At 36.4% G+C, this 17,643-nt stretch overlaps 1 protein-coding gene across 13 annotated transcripts in view; it reads left to right on the plus strand.

The window, feature by feature from the left end:
- The window catches only part of SIPA1L1 (signal induced proliferation associated 1 like 1), a 215,175-nt gene that overhangs the window by 150,640 nt on the left and 46,892 nt on the right, over positions 1 to 17,643 (plus strand). For all 13 annotated transcript variants that reach the window (XM_051791511.1, XM_051791500.1, XM_051791498.1 and 10 more), the window contains 3 exons: positions 3,830 to 4,004; positions 12,970 to 13,073; positions 14,311 to 14,468. In XM_051791511.1, the coding sequence (XP_051647471.1) occupies positions 3,830 to 4,004; positions 12,970 to 13,073; positions 14,311 to 14,468 (437 nt within the window). The remainder of the gene's footprint in view (positions 1 to 3,829; positions 4,005 to 12,969; positions 13,074 to 14,310; positions 14,469 to 17,643) is intronic.

Genomic DNA, 17,643 nt, shown 5'->3' on the forward strand with positions numbered 1-17,643 from the left:
AAAAAATGGGTAACAGCTGCTCTGCTAATTAGGTACACAGAATGTTGTTCACTTCATCTTACTGAGTGTCACACTGTTTCATTACGGCATGAACAGGTGCCCATTTGATATAGCAAATAAGATGTTTTGTGAATTTAAGAGTTAAGTCTACAAAGTCACCTTAGCCTGATTTAGCCATTAGATTTCACCCAGTAATCCCTTCACTGAGCCAAATTTGCATGCACCAGTTTTGCTTAGAATAAGAAGTCTTTTTTATATTTGAGTGAGGTCTTAAAGCAATTGGTTGTTTTCATATTTAAAAATTTGCAATTCTGTATTTAAATTTATCTACTTTCAACTTCAAGACTTCTGATATTTTTCTCTGCTACATCTTAAAAGTCATTTTGGTGTGAGATTTTTTCCCAGCAAAGGTTTTGTATGCAGTGATTAAATCATCTGTTGGTCTTGTTTACGATAAACTAAACAGATTGCACTTTTCAAGTCTTTCTCTGCAACAGATTTTCTCTGAATTTCATATCACTTTTACGGCTGAGCTCTCTCTCTTCTACTCTTTCAATATCTGCACATGTCATTCAGTGTCAGAATAGGAATATTCTTCTTGCTCTAATTTTGTAGTGGTGTTGTACATGAAGTTGCATGTTCTTTACTTAGATTGCTAGAGTTGTGATAACATCTGCATTCTGTACATATGGTCCACGTTGCTTGTTACCTTGATATTCTTTTATTGGATTTACTAAAATGCATTCATTTGAATGGTTCTGTGTTACAAAGGAATCCAGTCACTTCTAGGACTGTGCTAGCTTCTTTAATAATTACCATCTACTAATCTTTGCCTTGAATACAAAGTTCATGGTAAGTTGCTGTAGGCTTGCTTTCAAATCTGAGTTACAAATTTGAATATCAGGGCAATTACTGATTTATTCCAGTAGAAGTTAATCTTTGTGGCAATTCCTCATTCACAGAAATACTGCAAAATGTCAGCTGGTTCTTAATATAATTCCCTGTTCATAATATAAACTTGCTGACTGGTTAAATCCAAGATATACTTTCTGCTGTCTTGCACTGGGTGCTAGATAAATACTTAAAGTCCACTTTTCCTACATATATAAATACCTAAATACTTCAAGATTATTCAAATGAAGCTGCTACTTTAGTAGTTTTACCACAAGAGAATTCATTCTTCGACGTCTTTTTTATCTTTTTCTTGGAGTTAATATACTTCTAAGGACCCTAGATTTATCAGAAGGAGGCTTAATAATGGGGACTGCATCCCTTTATTTCTCCAGAAATGTGGGTTTTTTGATTCAAAAATACCAACTTGTGTTGTTCTTAGGAAACTTTTTTTTTCAAAAATTAGCAAATCTAAGAACACAGATAGAAGGCGTATCCTGCTCTTCGCATAGTCCTTGTTTAGTTTCCTAGGCTGACATTTTCAAAGTGGTAAAGGACATTTGCTTGCTTGCTCATGAATCCTGCAGATCCCGTTTATGTTTATGTCCTTGAAAATACTTTCTTCACCTGAAATTAAAGTTTAAATAGTGTGTGGTTGATGAGGATGGCTTTTTTTGTCCTGACTTGTTTAAGTAACATGACTAGAAACCACTGTATTTAGCAGTGCAGATAAGGTTTTGTGGTCCCATCAAACACTTGTATCCATCCTGTTTCCTTGGGCCTGGAGAGAAAGCGTATCTGAGTAGCAGATGCCCAAATGGTCCAAAGTAGGGCCTGCTATTGATGATGTGGAAAGTGATGACAGTCGCTCAGGCAGGAGCAGCAGCAGTGCCACCTTCTCACCACCTTTCCTGGCTCCCCCCTTCCCACATGTCAGCAGTAGCTGGACCAGGTTTTCTGTGAGGGCACATGTGACCCTGTGGGCAAAGGCACAAAGTTTGGCTTCTCTGAGGCAGTAAGAATGCAGTGAGTGGGATCATGTAGTTCACCAGCTAAGCAGAGATCACAGAAATGCACCCGTAAAACTCATCTATCTTCCTTGATTCCTGAGAAGATTTACGTCTTAATCAAACACAGAATCATGCAGAATGTTTTACAAAAAAACCTCCGCATACCATCCATCTGTATCTGAATTATTTTGAGCATTGTGTGCACTGATGATTGGCTTGATTTTTTGGTATTCTTTTTAGTGAACTGAGAGTTGAAATAAATAATCATCATAATAAATTATAACATTAATTTGCTTGTGCTCGGTATTTGTTTTACCAATACATATCTTTGCTTCAAGTTTTAATACTTCCAATACCTAAAGGGGGTTACAAGACTTCTTACAAGGGCAGGTAGTGAGAGGACAAGGAGGAATGGTTTTAAGTGACAGAGGGTAGGTTTAGATTAGACATTAGGAAGAAATTTCTTACTATGAGGGTGGTGAGGCACTTCAACAGGTTGTCCAGAGAACCTGTGGATGTTCCATCCCTGCAAGTGTTCAAGGCCAGGTTGGATGGGGCTTGGAGCAACCTGGTCTAGTGGAAGGTGTCCCTGCCCACATTAGGGAGTTTGGAACTAGATGATCTTTAAGGTCCCTTCCAACCCAAACCGTTCTGTGATTTTATGTTGTACTTGCATTTTGTCATAAGAAATTTGAACATGTTTAGAAGATGCAAGTCAGGTGGTCAGTCTGTCAGATGATAAAATAAGGGGCATTCTTTAGTGGGGAAAATGAAACGGCTTAGAACTGTGACTCATTACATATATTCCTGTCATAATTCATCTTTGGTAGTAAAGGAGAATACAGTAAAGTTGCAATTTTCAGAGTTTTTAAATTTTAAAATTCACTTTAATTAGAGACAGAGTAGGCCCACTTCTGAGTGCCTTCAAATTATCCCACCATAAAATTAGTGAATTTCAGTATAATTATGTGTCCACATTGTCTTAGCAAGTTCAAAATCCTTTGTCTCACAGCTTGAGATAGAATCTTCTCGGAGCAAATCACAGTATATTCAGATGACTTTGCTTGCAGTGCTCTTGCAAATAACTGTTTTCACTACCCACTAAGCTGTAGCCTGAACTTGTAAATCTCATGCCAGTTTTGATAGATGTTCTAATGATTTTGCTCTGACATATCTGTTTGGTGTTTATTTGAAATAGAGCCTCTGCAAAAATTCATGTGTGGGAGGAAAGATTATTTACCCAGCAGTAAGAATGCATTTCTACTGGATGAATTACATGCGTAATCTCCAAGGCTCTCCCTTGCGCTCTCTCAATCAGAGTTCCTGCCTGTGAAATTGGTTTTGGAGACAGCAGTAAATGGTTCTGGATGCTGCTTTCTTCCTTTCTGTTTGTTTTTGTAGTCCAGATTTACATGGCATCAATTTGCTCCTTTTTTTTTGTGTGTATCAATTTGTAATTGGTGGGAACAGTTTGCTTTGAGGAATCACAATTATGGTTGGGTAAAAAATTACCTTATTCACATCTTCAGCTTCTGCTGTATTAGGAATATCAAATAAGAAACTAGAGGGAAAATGGAACTGCAAAGAACAAATATATTTAAAGATCTATGCTAGTAAATAGTGCCTTTAAAGACATTCACTATTTGCAAGTTGCAGTGTTGTCCTCCTGAAAATAAGCAACATTAATGTTTGTTTCACTTTAGAAAGCATTTTGACATCTTCAGATTAAATATACCATCATCAAGACAATTACAGTGGAAAACAATGAGAGTATTTGGATCTAGATTAACTTTTGAAATTAGACTGATAATTAGGTATTTTTTCTTTTTGTGAATTTGGTTTATTAAGAGGTGGGAAGTGAATTCAATACATAAGTTGCTGCATCACTTGGTATACATATAAGATTTCAATCTTTTTCCCTTTTGCAGTTAAGTTACCAGCTTAAGGTGGGTATCATGTACTGCAAAGCCGGGCAAAGCACAGAAGAGGAAATGTATAATAATGAATCAGCAGGTCCAGCCTTTGAGGAGTTTCTTCAGCTCTTGGGAGAACGAGTTCGACTCAAGGGATTTGACAAGTATCGTGCTCAGCTGGATACAAAGAGTAAGGCTTTTTCATTATTTCCCCCCCTTAAGTGAACAAAATGCATTGTATGGTTGCTAACTGCCTCTTTGCAGAGAGTTCTTAAAAATAATGTCTTTGCTATAGGAAGACAGTTGCTCAATATTATTAGTGAAGCAGAGCATGCATGTAATTTGACCCATATCCATATGGTCTCTCAACTCTGATAATCATTGGAATTTTGTACTAATTTGGTATGAAATTACCACTGAAGCCGCAACAAGAAACCAGTAACTGTGGAACCATTATTGGTATTGCAAATCAGTGTGTTGTGTAATGACGATCAATACAGTTGATATGTCATATTTTCTTTTAATGATACACTTGGAGACTGTCACCCAATCGTTTTGAGAACCCGTCTATGTCACTCCACTTTGACAAGTTGATCTGCTGCTTTTCTGATGTCTGTTGCATGCAGTTTTTCTTCTAGGCAGTTTTGTCTTAGTCACGCTGTCAAATGTATTCCTCCCTCTGTGATTTTTCTTTTGAGTTACGGAAATTAATGTGGATTTGGCAGTTAAATTATCAACTTTAACTGTAAAACATGTTGCAACAAAAATACAGTGGTAAGATGATCTTGGGTGACCATATCTATAAAAGAAACTCCCTGCTTTTGGAATCAAACATGAAATACCTATTTATCAGCTAGCACATGCTATATTCAATTTGTAGATCTATTTAAATTACTCAGGGGTAAATTTTAGTCTGTATGCCTTTTCTTTGAGTATTAGAGCTAACCAGTTCCTATGGAAATCTTTTGCTATTTTGCTCACTTGTGGCAAAGGAAATTAAATAAGGAGTTGATTCATGAAAGCTGAAAAGCATTCATCAACTTCAGTGCAGCAAAAACTGTGGTCTTGTCATGGGTCTCCTAGCACACATACAGTAACTTGCTGTGCTTCAGTGCTCCACCATTCTACCCTGTGTCCTTAATTCCTGCAGGAATAGTGTTGCCATCTCCTCAGGCTGTTCTTGACCAGTCTGATCATCAGTCCTCAGAGAATTATAAAACCTGTGGTTTTAAACCTAAATTAATAACTATTTCACACATATTTAATATTGAGCCTGCTTTCTTTTACTTGCAGTATTTATATTTCCTCTGTTGTAGTTACTCACGTAAGTGCATTTCATAGAATCATAGAATGGTTTGGGTTGTTTCAACCCCCCTGCCATGGGCAGAGATACCTTCCACTAGGCCAGAGCCCCATCCAGCCTGGCCTTGAACAGTTTCAGGGATGGGGCATCCCTAGCTTCTCTGGGTGACCTGTTCCAGTGTGTCACCACCCACACAGTAAAGAATGTCTTCCCAATATCTAATCTAAATCTGTCCTCCTTAAAGTAAAATCCTCTCTTCCCTTTCTTCTGGTTTAGTCAAGACGTGAAAAAAACCTAGCCCGTATTTTGGTGTCTGGTTTCTAGTATATGTAAATGCTGTATGATTAAGAGTTGATTCATCTGCTCACATACACCCTTGAAAGCGTAACTGTCTTTTAAGTACTTATTTTGCATTTTCTTCTAAACCGCAAAAATTTTCCAGAAATGTTTTGAGTTCTTTCTTATTGCTTCCAACTCGAGGAAAGAATTTTGTGGGGTTTTGAGTTCTGGTACTACAGTCTAGCACCTGTTGAATGGAAACGTGAACTTTTAGTTGAACTAATTTCTCACAGTTTTGAGAGTTGTCTTCTTGTAACGAAGATTTCTCCTCTGTGTTGAGAGCTGGCAGGTCATGTTGCTAAGGTTTTCACACTGCTCAGTAGACCTACCCAGCTCCATTCTGTATCTAAAAATACAAAAAGGCTTATGTGAACACTTCACTGTGATCGGCGAGGAAGGGTAATCCTCTTGAGTGGAAACTGCTGCTTTCATGAAGGGTTTCCTACGTTTTGTTTCAGTCAGGGTTTACAAGCTCACATGCATGGGGCCTCATCAGCTAGAACTGCTTAGGAACTCTTGAATTGTCTGAAATCTTTTGAGTTATGTTGTCTGCAGACTTACCGAGAAAACATAGGACTGCGCAGCATGCAGGAGTTCTTAATGAGTAAGTTTAGACAGCAGTAAATGTGAACAATGGCAGCAAACTTTTGTAACTGATCTTGATGGTGGTATGTTTTCCTTTCTGCTAATGTGCAGAACGCAGACTGGATGTCTAAGAGAAGGTGTTTTGGGGACACAATACTAAGCTGAATTCAGAAACACTTAAAGCATATTCTACAAGGAAATGGAAAAAAAAAACAAACCAGCAAAACAAACCAACCCCAAAAAAGCCACCTTGTGGTAGTCAAAATGCTAAAGACCAGAGACAATCTCAAGAGCTGCATCTCAGATGTGGGGAATATGTGAACAGCAGAATACAGCCAGGTGATACATCTTTGATAGTTACCCTAAGTAATCAGTCTTTTTGCCATGGCCCAAACATGGAAAGACCTGCAAAGAAGGAGGTTGTGGCTTTAACTGTGATTTAGGTTTATAGGTTTTGTTGAAACAGCTAGGTTTACAGCTAGGAAATGAGCTCCAACTCTGTGCTCTTCTGTTGCTAGAGATCACTGTCTTAGAATACTTTTTGCAATCTCATTACTCAGGAAATTTTCCTACTTAAGAATTCTGTTCAGTGTCAGCACAATTGATTGCAAAGACGTGCTTAAAACAAGTATCTGTTCATTGACTCGTAAGAAAGGTCAAGTCTGTGTAGGCTACTTGGCTAGTTTCTATACCTCTGACAATACTTTATAAACTATGGAAAGCAGTAGCATGAGGTAAGACATATGGAAAGATTTTCTCTGGATGAAGGTGAGCTGATTTGTATATGTACTCTGAAAATTTTCACCCTATTTTTAATGTATGCAAATTTAGAAAAATAAAGTTGCTCTAGCAAAAAGCGGTTTCAGAACAGTTGCTGTTGTTAGAAATTTTTTGGAATTAGGGGCCTAATTGGTAAGTATCCATAACAGAGTCATTTTTTTTTAAAAGGAGAAATCTCATGCATCCTATTAACTGAAATCCTGCTTAAGTGTATTGGTTCCTTGAAGGGCTTTAGCTTTGGATCTCTGCCAGTGCCACTGTGGAAAAGAGATGCTACTTTTCAAGTTTTGATTGTTTATTTCCAGAATTACCAGAGGGGAAGTAGTCTATCTCCTGGCAGCCTGCAGACTTTTGATAGGAATTAGAGCTTGAAAATGTCACCTATCCTACCATGGCTAGGAAGTTTACGGGCATCACTTTAAAGTCATACACATCACAGTGATCTTTCAGATTATAACTTCAGTCATTTTACTTTATTTTCTAGTTGTAATGCATACTTTATTTCCCTCCCCCTCACTTAGTCATATTTCTCAGTTTTTTAAATTGGTAGATGGGATTATCTCGATAATGCTAGACCTGGCTTCTGCCTTGTGGAGAAGCTCCCTGCAGCTGTTACAAGGAATAAGGCAAAAGATTCTGCGAGCAATGAAGAGCTTTCACTGAGCTTTGTTTACAGTTCCCACATGAGGCAGACAAGTTCTCCACTCTGGTGTGGACTCTTAAGACCCTCAACAAGTCATTAATAGCTACATTTAAAAACAGGTGGAGATTTCTTCAACATCCAATTGCTCTGAGAGGGAGTCAGAGTCTTCAACTAAGAGAATCCAGATCTCCTAATGAACTTCTAGGGCTTCTGTGTTAGAGCAAAGTCTAGAAACCTGCACAAGCCCTTCCCCACCAGGAGGAACTTCTAACTACTGAACGGTAGTCTTCCAGCCCCTCTTGAACTGAGAAGTAAAAGCAACATCAAGAAAAAATCTGACTGCAATACACCTGAGCCTATATACTGATTAGGAAAGGTTTTGGTGAGTTATCATCCCTCTCCCATTATACAGCAGAAGGATTTGAAACCATTTCCCACATTTTAGTTGACTACTCAAATCACTTGAATGAAAAGGTAACAACAATTCATATATTTAGAAAGAAAGATGTAGCTTGTGTTATTTGGGTGCATAACACACTCTGCACTTACAAACTCTGCATTTACAAACACATGCACTAATTCTAATCAGACTAATGAGAATGCCTTTCCAAAGCTTTGTGGCACAGCAAATGCCAGCACTTCAGCAACATCAGGTAAAGGACACGATGACTTAGATTCTTCTGTTGTGATTGGCCCAAAGAGAACCAAAAATTAAGTTGTACCCCATAAAGAGGAATTTGATCAGGGATAATTTAATTGCAATAAAAAAAATTGCCAGTATAAGGGATAGAGGACTCACCCTGTGTAGTTGACAGGCATTACTATGTAATATGGATTTCCTTTGTAAGCAGGAGGTAAGTTCCTGATGGAATGTAACAAAAACCAACTTCTTAAAAACAAAACCCACCTTAAATAAGGCTTTCTGAATTTTAAAGCTTTTATTTTCATGAATGGATGATAAGAAACAGGCTTTTACCACTGAATGGTGTCAATTCTTTTATGTTGGGGGGGTTTTTGGCACTCATTTACTTTTGTTTTCTCTGTCCTGTTCATAGCAGACAGTCCCTTTCCACCCTTAATTACAACAAGAGAAGCCATAGCCCATTAAGTTTGCACCTTCATACAAGAAAATAAGGGTTTGCTGACATCCAGTTTCCATGATCTAGGCCAAAGAAAAGCAGATTGTTTAGAAAATACATTATGAAAAAGTGCTGTTTTCTTCTCTTGAATGCTAGGCAAGAGGATAGACTTGGAAAAAAGGATCTTGGGTTGAGGAGGAAGTCAAAATTCCAAAGTGGTAGGAAAGGGATGTGTTCATTTTATACAAAAGAATTTTAAAGAGTGAAATAATATATGCAACAACAAATATAATGCAGGCATGCAGAACTTCAGAAATAGCAGCAAACAAATACAGTTCTGACACTGAGGGGTTTCAGCTATTAAGATGCTTAAGAATGTGTTATGAATGAGACTAACTCCTTTAAACAGATGTGTTTAGTGGCAGCAACTTTCAGGGTTGAATAAAATATGATTACAGAGAATGTATGCAGGCCAGCTGCCCTGGAGAAGAGGAGAGTGAGGGGAGACCTCATTGCAGTCTACAGCTCCTTGTGAGAGGAAGAGGAGGGGCAGGCACTGATCTCTTCTCTGTGGTGACCAGTGACAGGAGCCAAGGGAATGGCCTGAAGTTGTGTCAGGGGAGGGTTAGGTTGGATATTGGAAACAGGTTCTTCACCCAGAGTGTGATTGGGCGCTGGAACAGGCTCCTCAGGGAAGTGGTCACAGCACCAAGCCTGACAGAGTTCAGAAAGCATTTAGATAACACTCCCAGGGACATGGTGTAACTCTTGGGAATGGTCCTGTGCAGGGCCAGGAGTTGGACTTTGATGATCTTGTGAGTTCCTTTCGATTTAGGACATATTCTATTCTATGGTAATATTTAACATATATGTCCAACAGTGTGGTAGTGTGGTTGATGCAGGAAATGAGGGAAGTTGATTAATATGAGTTGTGGGAGTTTATTTGACAAGATTATAAGTTTAGCTAATAATGGTAGGTTTCTGTACTAGATGTTTATGTATTGCATGACTTTCTGGCTAAAACGCAAGAAGAATATAAAACCAGAACAGAAATTATTAAATAGATGAAAAATCTAGGGAATTAATGGACTTTGAATTGACATTTCATTTATGGGGTTGTCAATAAAACCTTCCTAACTTGTACTGTATAACATCTTTCCAACCATGTGGAAATAAGAACAAACTTACTCTTGGGTCTGCGACATTTGCTGGGAGACCAATAGCCAAAGGAGGTCAGAGGTTCCTTAATTGCTTAAGAAGCAGGAATAGGGCTGGAGGGAAGTCCTCTGCATTTCTCTGCATTTGTGTTACATATGTACTTTTGAATGTTACAAATTAAAAGATTCTGTCCTCGGAAATTCTGTCTGAAAGTAACTTGGGTACTACAGAAGTTAAACATGAGTGCTTGCTGTAATCCTTGTATATGACAGAAAGAAGAGCAGTATTGACAGCTGCTGACAGCAAAGGGAGAGGGGAGCAACATTAAGTTTTGAAAGTTTTTATTCTCATGCTTTTACCTGTGAGCCCTGCAGCAATGGCTGTCGTACCTCATCAATATTATTTATTTTTTGTTCTCCTAGAATTCCTTGCAATGTTTTCCTTTGAAATATTGAGTTAGATTTTCTACTTGTAATGGTTTTTATACTGTTTTCTAGTGCAGAGGTTGTTTTAAGCTGCTGTGGAAGCAGGCTGACAAAGTCCTGTGGATTCAGTGAGGTGAATTTGTCAGCAGTATGCTGTGTTAGTCAGTTTTGAGCCCTGTTGGTGCTGGAAAAAACACTTCAATGTGAGTCTGTTAAGACAGTCCTTGTGAAGATAGCTGGGAATCACTGGAAGTACAAAAGATTAAGGTGGATTTAAGGTGATTAATGATGGAAGGAAAAAAAGTTCAGATAATGTCTCAGCTAAGTAGCCAAATCCAGTAATGGGGCAAAGCTGAGAAGGCATCATAAACTAGTGGCAGGAGGGGATGTCTTCAGTGTAAAAAGGTGCTAATGAATTTGTAGATCCCTCGGGCCTCTGTTAACTAGAAGGAAATTGAAGTAGATTGCAGTGCTGGCTTACAGTTCTGACCTTGAAATGATGGCTATTATTCCAGTACACAGTCCTGGATTTTACTGCAGTGGCTGTAATTTGATTTAAAGCCAACAGCTGTAATTATTGTATTGTACTTCAGAAAAAAGCACGCTTTACTTGAAAGAAAAAAGAAATCTCAATGCTGAGAGAGATGCACAGTCTGTAGTGGATATGGGCTTCTGTTTATAGTTAGATTTGAATGAGATTTAAGCTGTGAAGTACTTGGAAATAATTGGAATTATTAAATGTGTTATTTGGATTATAGCCTGATTATTTAGTTTGCAGAATCAGTGCTGTTCTGAGAAAGAACCCCTTTTCTGCCTGAAATGAAGTCCAGCCAGGAAGGTTGAAAGTTTGACTTGAATATTTAGATGTTCTTGTGTATTTTTTATCAGAATTGCCTTATTCTTTTCCCCCAGCCCCTTCTGGGTCCTTTCTCTGCTTTGGGGGACCTCCATTCCCCTGTGTGTCTCACTCACTTCCCTGTCTTTTCGCATCTGCTCCCGCTTTCCAATTATTTGTGATATTTTTGTATGAAAGATGATGTACAAATTAGCATCTTTACAGATAGACAAAGCCAGTAAGAAGTTAAGCTGACATTTAGGTGACTTTCAGGTGCATCTGTCTCCTTCAGTGTGCGTTGCAATGATCAGGCAGAGGATGGAGGCTGCTATGAACGGAGTGGAAGATGAAATTATTCCCTTTCATCTGTCCTGCTGTTCTCATTAGCATTAAAAAGAAAATATTTAGCAGTTAGCTAGTTTATCCTACTGGCAATGTTGAATGCTGGAAAAGAGAGCCCAATCTCCTTGAAACATTAACTGAGAATTACTATTTTTTTGTAAGGTTGTAGGAATCTTTTATTTCTAATTTTAATTTTATTCTATATAGATGATCTAGAAGTGGAAAATTCTTATGCAGCTCTAATGTAGAAGACTTTCCATTTCATTTTATGGATGATTTTGTGCTTTTTCATTTACAATAACGCTACCTCTGTTTTATTATTCTGAATCTGAGAGAAAAGAAACTTCTCAAAGTTTATCCCCAAAATCTGGGTAAATAACCTGTGTATTTATGTTACTGTAAATGCCTCACAAATCTCAGAGCTATTATCTTCTTAATATCATGATCTTTCTGCTAATAAAAAAACCCAACGTGTAGTTTTTAACAGCTTTTTAAAATACGCTGTTATAAATGTTATCTGTTTATATAATTTAGGGGTTATATAATTTAGCAGCATGTTTATGTAACTTCAGATAACCAGCATGCTTTTTTCCCATATATATATATAAAACTAGTTATTTTTAAAATTCTGTTTGAAAACAGGCTTTTTGCACTGTGGACAGTAGTTGTATTTGATAGAATATACTCACTGTTTCATCTTTAAATGTCTTACTGCTTAAATGAATGGAACATTTTTCAAGGTCACCTTTTTGAAAGAAAGAAAAAGTAAAAACAGAAGTTCACAGTTTGTGTCTGAGTGTTGTTTTCAACCAGCACTTTGTAAACTCAATAATATCCCCTCTTCCTTTTTATTTTCTAAACTTCATAATCCTAGTTTTTATCATTTTCTTTCCACATGAAAGTCTCTCCATCCACACATACTTATTTCTGTGACCTGTTTCTGGATCTCTTCTCTTTCTTCTATAACTTTTAAAATAGGGTGGCCAGAACCCAAAACAGGTGATAGTACCTTTGATTAATATACTAGCATCATAATGTCATTGTTGTGGGCTTTTTCCATCGTCAGTTATAAGCACGCTAGCATCCTGTTTGGAGTTTTGATGGTTCCTGTCCATAAAGCACCTGTTCTAGTGAAGGTTTTATCTGACTTCATTACAGTTCATTTAGAGTCCTGATATTTATGTTTAAGAGAACCTATTTTGTTCTTATTGTGGGTTATTGTCCACTGCTTTAATTCTGCATGAGATCATGGTATTATTTTGCAGTATCTGTCTGCCTTCCTTTCTGAAGTTGTTTTCACATTCCTTACAGTTCAGTTTCATTCCAAGACATTCCAAGAGTGGTGCTTGAAAATTATCTCAGACTTTGTTATCACTTTTTGTGCTTAAATAGGCTTTCTTCAGGACCTCCTGGTATAAATTCCCTGTTCCTAACAAGTTTTTCTTTGGGAAAAGTATGCAAAATTGTACAGACCATCTGTACGCAGCATTTGCTTTGGCAGGTGAATAAAATCTGAATAAGTTCTTATTTGCTGATATACCAGCTAGGATTGAGGATGAACAGGAATTCTTGTCTTGGCTGATGATTTTCTTTGATAATAATGATGCTTTTGTTTTTAAACTTTTTTTTTTTAAATAATGCTTTTATTTTGTCTTTTTAACTGCAGCTGATTCAACAGGTACTCACTCTTTATACACAACATACAAGGACTATGAAATCATGTTCCACGTTTCTACTATGTTGCCATATACTCCAAACAACAAGCAACAGGTAAGATGGTCTATGCCTATTTAGAATTGTTTTTTCCTCCTTCTCAGAAGAAGATGAACTGTTGAATATTTATGACAACTTTCATTTGTTAGTAGCAAAGAAAACACTTAAGGAATCAAAAGTAAAAGTGACCATCTTTTTGTTAGGGACATGAGCAAAGCAGATCATTGTAGGTACATCATAGGTAGATTTTTCTCTATTGGACTGTTTTCTATTTAATTGTGCATTACCATTATGCATTTACTTAGTAAACAATATGCAATAATGTCAGTAGCACATCTATGTCACATAAATAAGAGTTCATATCTTATCTCAAAAGAGCCATAGTATACTTGATGATGTTAAATGATTTTAAACCTTTTAAACCAGCTAAATCAGTTGCCCTTTAAGGATTGCATTCAGCAAATTCTGATATGCACAGGATCAGTTGATGAGTAGGTGGTCCAGCACACTACACAAGAAGACATGAGTCAAAATCCTTTTGTCAAAGTCCTTTTTTTTTTTCCTCTTTTTTTTTTTCTTTTTCTTTTTTTTATTAACTATATTATGCTGAAGAGCTATGTAGGCTGATCTGCTTTGTTACACTGAAGTACCTTAGTGTTGTTTAACACTAAGCCATCATGTTGTGAATGATGTATATGCATTTTGTTCTAGAAATGATGCTTTGTGCTTCTGCAAATAAAACAGAAATTTTGTTTTACAATGGACTTTGCTTTGGTACACTAAATGTTCTACTACTTTGTAGCTTATCTTGTCTTCTACTGTAGTCTTGTATTTATTGAAAGAAGCATACCAGAAAATTATTATGAAGTGCCTTAAGGACAATGACAACTATGTTCAACTTGAAATAGAGCCTACCTTTGGTTTGTAAAAAAGTATGAAATGAAGAATGTTTTCCTTCTTCCATGTGTCACTGATTACTCTTGATACTAGCAGGGTTTGTTGTTGTTTTTCCCCTTTGTTTAGCTTAAAATTTTCCCTTGCAAGTTCTTCCAGTATGCTACATATGAAAATGAAATTGTTATGAAAACCCCCATGCCTGAAATTTATTAGATGAATAACCAGTTCTGGTATTTGTTACATAAATCCTCAATTATTTCAGTTTTCAACTTGAAGTATCATTTGGGGAAAGAAATTGAACAATAGTGCTTTAAAATAATGAGAAATAAATAATTGGAAATTTGTGAAAAATCTGTGTTTTAACCTATGCATCTTTTTTTTGTTGTTGTTGTTAAAGCTTCTGAGAAAACGACATATTGGAAATGATATTGTGACAATAGTTTTCCAGGAGCCTGGAGCACAGCCATTCAGCCCAAAGAACATTCGATCCCACTTCCAGCACGTCTTTGTCATTGTAAGAGTGCACGGTCCCTGTACTGACAGCGTTTGTTACAGGTAGCTATTGCTAGATTCACTGAAAACATGGAATTTGAGTGCAAAGGGAGTTGTCATTCTTCTCTTAAATTCTCTGTAGGGAAACATGATGAAAGATAGGGGTCAAGGAGATTTTCGGTCGTGTGAATTTAGAACACTGTTGTGTATAAAGTATGAGTGTTCATGAAACACACCCAGTGAGGAAATTACTGCTGTCAGTATGTGTGTACACACATGTGCACATACATCTGCATATCAAGCATTTGGAAATTATTTTAAAATTGCATTCTCACTTCCTTTTTATTCTCTTTATTAAGACTATGCTAGAATAATGTTTTTGCGATGAAAGAAATAGAACAAAGAACAAAAAACCCCTACTTCTTGTTTGTATTATTCGGTCATCTGAGCTTATGTTAAATTTTTGAAATAATGACAGTTAAAAAGTATGACTTAACCTTTCAGAAAGAAGCTAAGGTCTCTGAAATATCTTAATTTCTCATCTGTTGTGCTTCAACAAAAAAATTACAGAGAATTATGCAGCCAAAAAAATTAGTCTTAGTGTGACCTTTAAAGTCAATATGATTAAAAGAGAAAATGGTAATTTTCTGTTGGTTACTATCAATAGTAACATACAATAAAGAATTGCAAAATGAGATTCCTATTTAGCCCAATTTTTTAAACCAAATTACAAGCATCTGTTACAAGCACGTCCTTTTGCGATCAGTGAAACTTTTTACCTTTTGTTATATCCTGAAGTTATATCCTGAAGTATTTTTATTTTTAAATGTTGACTGATCTCAGAAAACTTCTATAAAGCTTTTTCATTTAAAATATGAAATGTCAGAGCAATGGATTTAGAAGAATAGGTATCTTGAAATTAGGTAGCCTTATTTATATAAAAGGGTTTCTTTAGAGGAAAATCTAAGACTGCAGTGTCTGAGTTGGTGTATTCATTATTTTTCAAGTATGTATAGAAGATTCAAAAGCTTTTCCTCAGAAGTTTTGCTAAAGTTCACACAGCATTTCTGGAATTGATTCTGAACTTTATACATGTATTAACTCTCCTGGAGTAGGAATGTTCATTTTGATATGCATTTTTAGGCAGCTTACTGACAAATTCAACTGCTACATAATTTATGTGGACACAGCTGATTCTTAAACTCTTAGGTGTATGTTTCAGCTTTGTACAGAAAATTATTTTGAAGTAAAGGGAAGGTAGGAAATGCATCCACAAGGGCTGCAGATGCATTTTCCATTTGAATTGCATATTACAACATAAATAAAATCTGCTTTGGGCTATTATTTTAAGTAATATGACTGCATATTTTCAATTTCTTTCTTTTAAAAGGCATGGGAAAGATTTATACTTGCTAAACTGTAATAAATTTAAATATCATGAGGGTTGTATTTCTGACCTTCAGACTCTTGAATTGCTTAATTTTTCAAGTGTTTACAACTGCAAGGGCTGGAACTGGTTACTTAGTAGTAATTTTGGCTTTCATGATGGTACCGGCTTAAATTTTAAGGGGAGGGGGAAGAGGTAGGAAAAATAATTGTGTGTGATACAGGAGATCACCAGGACATTGTATGTTCTCTGTACTGTCTTTAAGATTATAATTATTTCTTTTTCTGTCCTCTCATTGCAAACTCTTTGATTTTAAATTTATAGAATTCTATTATGAAAAGTTTTTCTAGGAAACTTTTCGAAGTAAATCTGACCTCTTTTTCACTGAATTATTTAGAAGAGTTTCATAGATTCATAATTCTAGACAAAACAGGAAACCATATAGCATAAAAATGTACTGGAATTTATATTAGAAAACTACATAAAAGGAATAGAATTAAGCACTGTCTTGACCAGTGATTCTCCCTCCCAGCAAAGATAAACAGTATTTCAAAAGTCTAGTGTCTCTGTCAGCATCACTCAGTTTTTAAAACTTCTCAGACATGTGTTAAAGATTGAATTCTTACCCCTGTGATTCATGATACTGAAAACGGAATCAAGCAAAATCTTACTAGTAGTTTTTCATTGTATCCAGTAATTGTGTTTAACACTTAGGATTCAATCTCTTAATAACAGACTCCTTAGGACCACTGAAGGTGAGTGATAGTTGCTTCATGAGCACCCCCTGTTGCATACTTTTAGATATACTGTCATACATTTGGAAGAAATTTGACAGTAATGACATCTCTCAATATCAGTTGCCAGAAAATTTAAATAAAAAACCCCTCAATACAACAAAACCAAACCAACCAAACACCCCACCACTCAAAACGAGAAGATATAGTTGAAGAAAGGGTGACTTCATTTTTATTTCTGGTGTTCCTATGTGCTCCTGCAAAAGATTGAATCTGCAGTCTCAGTTACTGGTATTTGGGGGGGATTTCTCTGATTATGTTTAAGGAGTCAGATGGAAACAAAATGTGAAAATAATACCAACCAGTCTTCTAAATGAAACACCACGTACTTTTCTAATGTGATCAAGTTTCATCCTTCTTTGCCTCCATTACCATGGTATTTTGGCCAAAATTAGTTAATGCTTTTTTAGACCTACTTATAAATATGTAGTAAATCCTATTTAAGCTGTTGGAGCATTTCTTGTCACAAAACTATCAAAGTAGAGTTGTCAGTCTCTTCTTAGGACAAATTGCCAAGTGAATGATACTGTATTAGAATGTCAAATCTTCAGTGATGCCAAACAACTCATCTGATTAATATCAAAAGGGAATTGACAATTGAGAATAGCTAAGCTTGTCCCATTTCTTAAGGCAATCTTATTGTCAGTCTGTCACTTGCTACAGAAACTAAAAGGAAGAAAGGAGAGGAAAAAGAAAGTATTTATTGCTACTATGTATCTCCAAACTTCTGAAAAATTTCTTATTTCTAATATTCTTGGAGTCTGCTTCTATTACTAGCATGCAGTATCAGCTAGTGAGGTTTTCAGTCTAGGAATTTAAAACACAAACAGTAGTGTGATGTACATAGGCATTCAGTCACCAGAAGATGATTTTCACGGTGAAACTGGCCTTGTGTGTGAGATGACTGTTGCCTTCATCTTTTTAATACGTTCATTTAATCTGTATCTCTAGTATTGATCATACACTTTACATTGCTTTCAGATGAGCCTTTCAGCATGAGGTAGCTGAATTCTAAGCTAGCCTTTGTGTGAGTTAGAAATTTTCTTTTTGTACTAGA

The sequence above is a fragment of the Manacus candei genome, unplaced genomic scaffold (genome assembly GCF_025592945.1).
Source record: "Manacus candei isolate 608988 ecotype Guabito, Panama unplaced genomic scaffold, ASM2559294v1 h1tg000033l, whole genome shotgun sequence".
Taxonomy (NCBI): domain Eukaryota; kingdom Metazoa; phylum Chordata; class Aves; order Passeriformes; family Pipridae; genus Manacus; species Manacus candei.